The sequence below is a fragment of the Polypterus senegalus genome, chromosome 2, assembly GCF_016835505.1.
Source record: "Polypterus senegalus isolate Bchr_013 chromosome 2, ASM1683550v1, whole genome shotgun sequence".
In the NCBI taxonomy this organism is placed as follows: Eukaryota; Metazoa; Chordata; class Cladistia; order Polypteriformes; family Polypteridae; genus Polypterus; species Polypterus senegalus.
This window is the reverse complement of record NC_053155.1, coordinates 75,670,840-75,681,952: the sequence shown is the minus strand read 5'-3', so window position 1 is coordinate 75,681,952 and position 11,113 is coordinate 75,670,840. Positions and strand designations below refer to the sequence as shown.

At 39.2% G+C, this 11,113-nt stretch overlaps 1 protein-coding gene across 1 annotated transcript in view; it reads left to right on the top strand.

Annotated features, from left to right (window-relative positions):
- The window catches only part of xpo4 (exportin 4), a 123,590-nt gene that overhangs the window by 17,705 nt on the left and 94,772 nt on the right, over positions 1-11,113 (top strand). The window contains exon 2 of the mRNA XM_039744012.1: positions 10,415-10,520. Within this exon, the coding sequence (XP_039599946.1) occupies positions 10,415-10,520 (106 nt within the window). The remainder of the gene's footprint in view (positions 1-10,414; positions 10,521-11,113) is intronic.

Here is an 11,113-nt window from a genome sequence, read left to right as displayed (position 1 = left end):
GCTGTTTGCACAGAGGCTGCTTGCTTAGAAGATATGGACACTCCTCTAAAAAATGCTGAAAGACTACCTTCACATTTATCCCAAGCCCAACAGCTGTATTGATTTTTTATTGTTTACTTTTCGCTCTCTCTGTCTCTCTCTCTCTCTCTCTCTCTCTCTCTCTGACATTCTCTGCTCCTGATGCCCACTCCTTTGAAGAGGAAGATATGTTTGCATTCTTTTAATTGTGAGAAAGAACTGTCATCTCTGTCTTGTCATGGAGCACAGTTTAAACTTTTCACTAAAGGGTGTTATTTCATGTCTAGAGGGCTCTAATAATGTTAACAGTGTGGGAGAGTTTATAATGGCTTAAAATATATAAAAATAACCATACAAACATATGGTTTCTACTTCTCGGATTTTCACCTATCGCGGGAAGTTCTGGAACGCAACCCCCGCGATCGAGGAGGGATTACTGTATCTATATCGATATAGATCGATATAGATATATAGATTGATATAGATATTGATAGATAGATAGACAGACAGATCTATAGGTAGATATATATATCTCTCTCTCTCTATTATATATATCTATCAATAGAGATATATAGATATATATATAGATATATATATAGATAGATAGATATAGATATATCTATATCATGTATGTATATATTTATGTGATTGTGTATATGTGGGTATGTACAGGTGCATCTTAAATTAGACTATCATCGAAAAGTTAATTTATTTCAGTAGTGCAATTCAAGAAGTGAAAGTCATATTTTTATATAGATTCGTTACATCTTGTATCTCGGACAATTAGAATATTGCATGAGACCACTTAAGAAGATTTTTAATACAGAAATATTGGCCTACTGAAAAGTATGTCCATGTATGCACTCAATACTTGGTCAGGGCTCCTTTTCCATGAATTACTGCTTCAATGCGGCGTGGCATGGAGGCGATCAGCCTGTGCCACTGCTGAGGTGTTTTGGAAGCCCAGGATGCTTTTATAGTGGCCTTTAGCTCATCTGCATTGTTCGGTCTGGTGTTTCTCATCTTCCTCTTGACAATACCCCATAAATCCCTAAATGGGATTTAGGTCAGGCGAGTTTGCTGGCCAATCAAGCACAGTGATACCATGGTCATTAAACCAGGTATTGGTACTTTTGGCCGTGTGGGCATGTGCCAAGTCCTGCAGGAAAATGAAATCAGCTTCTCCATAAATCTTGTCGGCAGAAGGAAGCATGAAGTGCTCTAAAATTTCCTGGTAGACGGCTGCCCTGACTTTGGACTTGATAAAACACAGTGGACCAACACCAGCAGATGACATGGCTCCCCAAATCATCACTGACTGTGGAAACTTCACACTGGACCTCAAGTAACTTGGATTATGTGCCTCCACTCTTCCTCCAGACTCTGTGACCTTGATTTTCAAATGAAATTTAAAATTTACTTTAATCTAAAAAGAGGACTTTGAACCACTGAGCAACAGTCTAGTCTGTGTTCTCCTTAGCCCAGGTAAGACGCTTCTTGCATTGACTCTGGTTCAGGAGTGGCTTGATACAAGGATTGTGACAGTTATAGCCCATGTTCCGGAGATTTTTGCTCCACAATCCTCTCAAGGCTGCTTTTATTCGTGTTGTATATGCACTTTTTTCTGCCACATATTTTTTCCTTCCACTGAACTTTCTATTGATATGCATGGATACAGCACTCTGTGAACAGCCAGCCTATTTAGCAATGACCTATTGTAACTTGTCATCCTTGTGGGGGGGGGTGTCAGAACTTTGTTCTGGACAACTGTCAAGTCAGCAGTATTCTCCATGATTTTGTGGCTTACTGAACAAGACTGACAGACCATTTAAAGGCTCTGGGACCTTTTGCAGGTGTTTTGGGTTAATTAGCTGAGTGGAGTGTGACACCATGAGTCTACAATATTAAACTTTTTCACAATATTCTAATTTTCTGAGATACTGAATTTTGGGTTTTCATTAACTATAAGCTAGGCATGTCAAACACGCGGCCCACAATATAAATCTGTGCGGCCCACATGACAGATCCTAGCTAGCACTGAACTTGTACAAAACGATTATTATCATTTGTGATTGAATCATTCTGCATCTTTGGCGATACTTATTGACTTTTCTTACTTCTGCCTTCTGACGAAAGTGCGTTTTCCCATGGCATTGCGGTACCGGAAATGTCATCTGCTAGTATAGCCACGAGCCTTGACCAAAGTTAATGAGCCGCAATGTCACAACTGAAGTGCTAGGCTGAAGCAGGGGCGGCCTTAGGCATGGGCAAGCTGTGCACCTGCACAGGGACACCACGCCAATATATATTGAATATAAAACAAGAAAATAATGACATAGCTGACGGCAATGTGGCCGAAAAACATTGTTTCTTGTGTTAATTAGTACACTGTATTTACTAATGTCACTCGAGTCGGAGCAGTAAGCTATATGTAGTATTACAACGTTATGCCATAATGAGAATATCATGGGCTGTCACTTGGTTTTCAAATTACGTATACACGCATATAGAAGCGTGTCATGAGCACGAGGTGGCTATGCAGTGTCCGCAACGGACGTGGCCATCCGCCGTGCATAAGATACCATATTGACATTGGGGCCCCCGATTCTTTCTCTGCCCAGGGCTGCCCATGCGCAGGCTACACTACTGGCTGAGCTGCTGAGACTGGCCACTGGGCAGAACTGACCATCACGAGTAGTAATAGCCGCATATTTTCACATATTTTATTGCTAGTATTGTAACAAACATTGCAGACTACAGCTGAAGATCTGAAGTGGACGCGAGAAGTTGATGAGTTGTTCATTAGCATATTTTTGTGATTTTTGAGTTTGTAAAATTAGTGTAGGTCAGGTGGCTTTTTGCATATCAGCTTATTTTACAATATAAACTTTGAAGTAAACTTAGTAAAGTAAAATTTGATTTTTGGAGGATTTATTTTCCAACTTGAATTACTGAACAATGAATTCAGTGATTGTTTTCGTGATCTCAGTTCACACAAACAGGACTTTGCGCTGAGAATGCGCCTGAGAATATCCAAATGGCATTGACTGAACTGCAGTCAGATTCTATTCTGAAGGCAAAATAAAACAAAGTTGGTGTGCCAGGCTTGTATGGTTACCTGCCACCCTCGCATGTACAGATCCGTAAGTTGGCATCGAGAGTACTGTCTATTTCCAGAAGCACTTACCTTTGTGAGAAATTATTTTAGTTAATGAAAGCTACCAAAACCCCACATCGCTCAAGAGTTCCTGTCGAGCACCTTTCATCCCTCATAAAAGTTGCAGCTGCACAAGATTTTAAGCCTGATATTAACGAACTGGTCACTAACAAGAGATGCCAAGTGTCGTGACAAAAGAAATAGATCTCACACTGTAAGACTCCTATATAATATAATGAATATAACATAATAATATAAGGACCCAGCTCAGAGACTAAGACTCTAATTGTACGCTGTTGTACGGAGCTTGTATGGAAATAAATAGCTTTTCTTTAAACTTTAAGTGTTACATTTTTTTAAAGTTTTCAGTATTGGAAAGAAAGCTACAGTAACTTTGTATAATAGTATTTGTTACAGTGCGGCCTGCTGAATCACGTATGGCAGTTGAAGTGGCCCACCAATAGTAGTGAGTTTGACATGCCTGCTATAAGCCATAATCAGCAAAATGAAAAGAAATAAATGCTTGACATATATCACTCTGTGTGTAATGAATCTATATAATGAGTTTCACTTTTTGAATTCAGTTACTGAAATTAACTTTTGATGATATTGCAATTTATTGAGTTGCACCTGTATGTTTATTATTTTAAGATAACATTGCATACAGTCAAGGTCAATTTATATAACAAATTACTTCATAGTCAAACTAGTAAAAAAAGACGCAACCAAATAAAACATTTCAGCTTCCAAATTTCAGTAGGAAGGTGTTGGTCCTTAATAAGGTGCAATGAAGGCACAGTCAAATATAATTGAGGGGGGTGGGGCAGGGTGTCAAAAGTCGTTTCATAGAATGTAAGGAGGGAACAAAAATCTCCCCCTAATTAAGATCACTATTGTATTAACACTCATTATTTGGCAATGATGACATCTAACTTATGATTTTTTGCATGACTTGCATGCTAACTATGTAACCACTTTTAATCATAAAATGAGCCATGTCATTGCTTTACTGGCTACTTACTACTAAATGGGTCAGTCTGTCAACCACTGAAACATGTAAGTTAAATTTACTTGAGAAAAAATGCAAGGTAATAAAATACCTTAAAGGTATTGTAAAGCTTGCCATATTTCCTTCTTTTGGGTCAGTTTACTGTACATGCTCCCCAATAACCTGGTTAGTCACAGAAACCTGATTTCTACAATGCCATGTAAAACCTTATTTTCAGTTAGAGAAATTGGGTTATTGGCTTCTGAGAAATCTGGTTAACAGGTAGATTTATCCATTAACAACCAAATTATGTAGCCATGTAAACCCATAACTGGGTTACTGAGAAGGATTTTGTAATCTTCACATGACCTTGGCACTCTGTCGGCCTGTGTATGTATTTGCTTTACACATGCTTTCAACAGCCTTGGATAGTCCACAAAATTCACTTTGAGAGACAAATGTTTGAAATAGCTGAAATAATGTTAGTGAACTGGACATACAGTGCTAAACTCCGCAACACAGCGTACAATTAGAGTCTTAGTCTCTTAGCTGGGTCCTTATATTAATATGTTATATTCATTATATTATATAGGAGTCTTACAGTGTGAGATCTGTTTCTTTTGTCCTGACACTTAGCATCTCTTTTTAGTGACCAGTTCATCAATATCAGGCTTGAAATCTTATGCAGCTGCAACTTTTATGAGGGATGAAAGGTGCTCGACAGGAAGTCTTGAGCGATGTGGGGTTTTGGTAGCTTTCATTAACAAAAACAATTTCTCACAAAGGTAAGTGCTTCTGAACATAGACAGTACTCTCGATGCCAACTTACGGATCTGCACATACGTACATACATACATACTGAGATTAATAAAGGATCATCCCCCAATGTCAATATTCTGTTGAACCACCTTTTGCTTTAATGACAGCTTTGAGTCTGTTGGGATACTTCTCTATCAGCTTTGCAAATCTAGATTGAGCAATTTTTGCCCATTCTTCTTAACTGTTCAAGTTCGTTCAAATTGGATGGTGAGTGTTGGTGGGCTGCTATCTTCAAATCTTTCCACAGATTTTCAATGGGATTTAGGTAAGAGAGCAGGAACTGTGTCTGTGAAAAGCATTCACACGAATTAGAGATGAGAGGGCCATGTGCATGGTTGAATATGGTTGAGAGGAGGGCGTGACTTTAAAAAATCTCATGGCCAAAGTCTTGTCTCAGGATTTCCTTTTATAATAGAGAGATAATATATTGGGACAGCTTAGCTATTAGCTAAACAAATGAGTTTGAAGGATTATTACATTTTGTTTTTGTTCATAATAATTGTACAGAGCTTTGAATCCACTGCCAGGATTCAATCTTTTTATATACAGTATCTCAGAAAAGTGAGTACTCCCTTCACATTTTTGTAAATATTTTATTATATATTTTCATGGGATAGCACTAAAGATATGACACTTTGAGACAACGTAAAGTAGTCAGTGTATAGCTTGTATAACACTGTAAATTTGCTGTCCCCTCAAAATAACTCAACACACAGCCATTAATGTCAAAACCGCTGGCAACAAAAGTGAATACACCCCATGTGTAAAATGTCTAAATTGTGCCCAGAGTGTCAATATTTTGTGTGGCCACCATTATTTTCCAGCACTGCCTTAACTCTATTGGGCATGGAGTTCACTAGAGCTTCACAGGTTGCCACTGGAATCCTCTTCCAATCCTCCATGCCGACATCATGGAACTGGTAGATGTTAGAGACCTTGCGCTTCTTCACCTTCCGTTTTGAGGATACCCCTCAGATGCTCAATAGGGTTTAGGTCTGGAGACATGCTTGGCCAGTCCAGCACCTTTACCCTCAGTTTCTTTAGCAAGGCAGTGGTTCTCATGGAGGTGTGTTTGGGGTCGTTATCATGTTGGAATACTGCCCTGCAGCCCAGTACATGTTGGCATTCATGGTTCCCTCAATGAACTGTAGCTCCCCAATGCTGGCAGCACTCATGCAGCCCCAAACCATGACACTCCCACCACTATGCTTGACTGTAAGCAAGACACACTTGCCTTTGTACTCTTCACCTGGTTGCTGCCACACACGCTTTACACCATCTGAACCAGATAAGTTTATCTTGGTCTCATCAGACCACAGGACATGGTTCCAGTAATCCATGTCCTTAGTCTGCTTGTCTTCGGCAAACTGTTTCTTGTGCATCATTTTTACAAGAGGCTTCATTCTGGGACGACAGCCCTGCAGGCCAATTTGATGCAGTGTGCGCCATATGGTCTGAGCACTGACAGGCTGACCCCCCCCACCCCCCCATCCCCCCAAAAAAAAAACCCTTTCAACCTCTGCAGCAATGCTGGCAGCACTCATACTTCTATTTTCAAAAGACAACCTCTGGATATGATGCTGAGCACGTGCATTCAACTACTTTGGTCAACCATGGCAAGGCCTGTTCTGAGTGGAACCTGTCCTGTTAAAGCGCTGTATGGTCTTGGCCACTGTGCTGCAGTTCAGTTTCAGGGTGTTGGCAATCTTCTTATAGCCTAGGCCATCTTTACGTAGAGCAACAATTCTTTTTTTCAGATCCTTAGAGTTCTTTGCCAGGAGGTGCCATGTTGAACTTCCAGTGACCAGTATGAGAAAGTGTGAGAGTGATAACACCAAAATTAACACACCTGCTTCCTATTCACACCTGAGATCTTGTAACACTGACGAGTCGCATGACACCAGGGATGGCTAATTGGGCACAATTTGGACATTTTTCAATTCGAGGTGTACTCACTTTTGTTGCCAGTGGTTTAGATATTAATGGCTGTGTGTTGAGTAATTTTGAGGGGGCAGCAAATTTACACTGTTATGCAAGCTGTACTCTGGCTACTTTACATTGTATCAAAGTGTCATATCTTTAGTGTTGTCCCATGAAAAGATATAATAAAATATTTACAAAAATGTGAGGGGTGTACTCGCTTTTGTGAGATACTGTAGCATCCTTTTGAGTGTACTATAATAAGCAACCGTATCTTTAATCATATAGTAGACTTTAACTAAGAATATTAATAATTAATCATTGGTTAACTTGCATTAAGAATTTAAGTTAATCTTTGTGATTATATGATCACATTTACATTGTGAGTTTTGTTTATCTGCAATGCATGAAAGTTCTCTACAAAATGTGTAATGCTGTGCTGTATTACCAAAGCAAGACATCCTTCCTTCCTCTTCCGCTTATCTGAGGTTGGGTCACAGGGGCAGCAGCTTGAGCAGAGATGCCCAGACTTCCCTCTCCCGGGCATGCCAGAAGGCATGCCCTCTAGCACCCCCTCCAGGGACTCCAAAAAGGATGGGTACTCCAAACTGCTGTTCGACAAATACGTACAAACAACAGTTAGGTCCCGCCCCCCTACCCGAAGGCGGAGGGAGGGAGGCTACCCTCTCATTCACCGGGGTAAACCCCAATGTACAGGCTCCAAGTTGGTGGGCAAGAAGTATGCCCACACTCGCTTGGAGCCTCTCACTGGGGGCAACTCCATAGTGTTAGAGAGTCCAGCCCATCTCAAGGAGATTGGTTCCAGAGTCCAAGCTGTGCGTCAAGATGAGCCCAACTATATCTAGCCGGAACCTGTTGACCTCGCGCACTAGCTCAAGCTCCTTCCCATTCAGAGAGGTGACATTCCTCATCCCAAGAGCCAGCATCTGTAGCCGAGGATCTGACCGTCAAGGTTCCCGCCTTCGGCCACCACCCAACTCACACTGCAAACCGACCCCATGGGTGCAGGCCCGGCCACCAGGCGCTCGCCATCGAGCCCCATCTCCAGGCCTGGCTCCAGAGGGAGGCCCCGGTGACCCACGTCCGGGCGAGGGAAAACGCTGTCCAAATTTTTTTATTCATCATAGAAGGTCTGCTGAACCGCCCTGTCTCATCCCTCATCTAGGACCAGTTTGCCTTGGGTGGCCCTACCAGGGGCATAATGACCCGGACAACAGAGCTCCTAGGATCACTGGGACATGCAAACCCCTCCACCATGATAAGGTGGCGGTTCAAGGAGGGGCAAAGCAAGACATCCACAATATACTGTATTACCTCAATGAAAAGAAGCATACCACTTGTGAGGATGGACTGCAGCATCTTCCCATATCACTAGCAATATTAAGGAGAACTGATGACTTGAAGTAAACAGCCAAGAATTTTATCATGTTGATTTGTACTACACAGGTGAAGACTGACACATGTAATTGGTCCTAATACACACTTTTCTAAACAAACAAGCAAGCAGTTGAGAGCCTTGCCATGAAACTGAGAGCTGCCTTGCCAACATTGGAACTTGCGGGCAAAGTGATTGTGTGTGTGTGTGTGGTTTTTTTTTTTTTTTATAATAAAGGACAAAATGCAGTGGCTGCTAATTCACTTATCAGTGTGAACAGGTCTATGGCAGCATGTTTGGCTTGTACACTGCAAGATGTTGTCAACTATCAGTTTAAAGTATATCTTAACTACATCAGAAGGTTGCTTGAGCATACCCAGAATATTGGTGTTATTAGAATGACTCTTCTCTCCTGAAATGATCATAGCATATGATCCTCTTCAATAATTTTAAGAGTTTGTGTCATGCTTTCACTTAGCATTTAAAACAATTTTACACGTCACCTAAAGTGTTTTCTGTGAAATTTATCCTTGCATTTTTTCTGTGTTCTACAAGATCACTTAAAATAACAATTAATTGATCAAAGGGAGGTAACTTTAGAGTGAAAAATGTGATCAAAATTTGTCTATTTTTGACTATGATACATTTTCAAAATGTTTACATAGATGAATCATGAATCATTCTCTCACCACTAATACACCGTGGTCATAATTTTAATATACTGTAATGATGCAGACAAATTGACACAAGCCAATCCATTACTAAATCATTTTAGCTGAATGCAGAGGATGCTTTTGAGTTTTGAGCAAAATTGTACATAGCTGTAATGTTTAAGTCTTTTTTTTTTTTTTTTTAGGTTTTCCCTGAAAAACTGAAATGGATTGAGTTGTATTGTTGTGGTTTCTTCTTTCTTTTACCCAGCTTGCTCTGAACTGTAACCCACAAGGTGGCCAGTCCCTCCTGTGTGTCCTCTACTCTTAGCAAAAACTGTACTAAATATTTCTTCATATATTTGATTTTATGTGTGGAAATTCAGTATGTTTGCCTTAGATTTTAATATTAACACACATAGCACATAAGCAGGCATTGTTGCCTTTAATTTTTTTTCTTAACCTCGGTCTGATTTTCCTTAACAGTTATGCAGAAATGGCAATTGATACTTCAGCATCTGCAGAAAGCACTTTGTTATAGACATCTTTTGAGATAGGTTTAAACATACGGCTGTGCTTAATGAGTTGGATTGCTTTGTCCTTAGGATTACACAAGAGGGCACTACTGGTATGCAGTATAATTGTCTACTGTCTAGTTCTAAAGTAGATGGAGTATAAATCTCTTTTTTTATAACAGATGTGTTTGTGTTCTTAATTTTGGTTGTGCATATGTATTGTATGTTACATAAGAGTAGAATACAAGGCTCAATCTTTTGATACATAAAAAGTCAGAATTGTGTACATGTGTGTAGATATTTTTTGACATTAAGAAATTTACTTCAGTGTATAATGTACTTTATGAAGCAGCATTGTACCAGTACCACCTCATATCATTTGCAACCCTTGGTTGATTCTTTCCTGTGGATTGCCATTGGTGTGTAGATTACATGCTCTGATCATGTTTTTTTAGGTTTCCTCTGAGATCCAGGTCTTTCCTACTAGTCAAAAGATATGCTCTTAAGAAGAATGACAGTGGTGAAATGGCTGGGCGGGTCTCTGTCTCTCTCGTTCATGGTTACGAATAGCCAAGGATACGTGTTTAATAAGTGTATAATACTGTTGAATCTGAGAGATTTTGTGCTTTCTTGTCATGCCATACATATATTGTTTCATGTATATTTTGTTCATGCTTCAATAGAAAATAATTTAAGGTTTAAAGTTTTGTATTTTAAATCCTGATAGCTCACAAGATGAATGGTAAAGTGGCATTCATGTGTGTGGAACTATTACAGAATTGTAAAGATGTGGTAGACAAATTTTTGTAACTAAATGTTTTGCTTGCCACATGTATTTTTTAATAAATATTGGATGCCTATTTGGAGTGTTTTTTTTTTTTAATCATTTTGCTTTCATTTTTATTTATTTTTTTTTCTATATCACAATGTCTAATTTTTTCTTCTCTAAAGGCACCACCATCTATGGTCAGTAATGAGCAGCGCCAGCATGCAGAGCACATATTCCTTTCCTTTAGAAAATCTAAATCTCCATTTGCCATATGCAAGCACATTTTAGGTAAGTCTTTTCTATGCCTTTGCCTAGTACTCTTTACATCACCTTTTGTTTAATTCACTTTTTTTTCTCTCTCTTAATAAACCAACTTGAGCCTTTGTTGTAGATTGTTGTGTTTTGGCTCTGTCTTGTATTTCATAGCTGTTTGCTCTAGTGTACTTTATTTATGCTTTCAAAAAAGTGAGTACAAATTTTCCCAGAATTGTCAGATCTGTTATCAACAGTTGCAATTAACCAAGGTGTGGTTCAGTGACAAAACTGTTTAGTTTTTCTCTGTTTAAATGTTTCCTAAGAAGAGTTAAACTTGTGCTTTAAAATAAATTGTTCAAAATCACGAGCATATTGTGTGGACCTTTATAGAATCAATTTTGTCTTTGTTCAGACCTTTGCCTGTCCATTGAAACTTGTCTATATTTCAAAAGCTATTAGTAAATGACAACAGCAGTAATTTTTGCAGTCATTTTTAGAAAGAAAAATACAATTATTTTAGTACTTTGGCAATATGTGTAATTTGAATTCTAAGAATTTAACATATATAGAAATAATTAATGAGATTATTGCTTTTCACATCTCAGCACAGCATATACATTTACAAT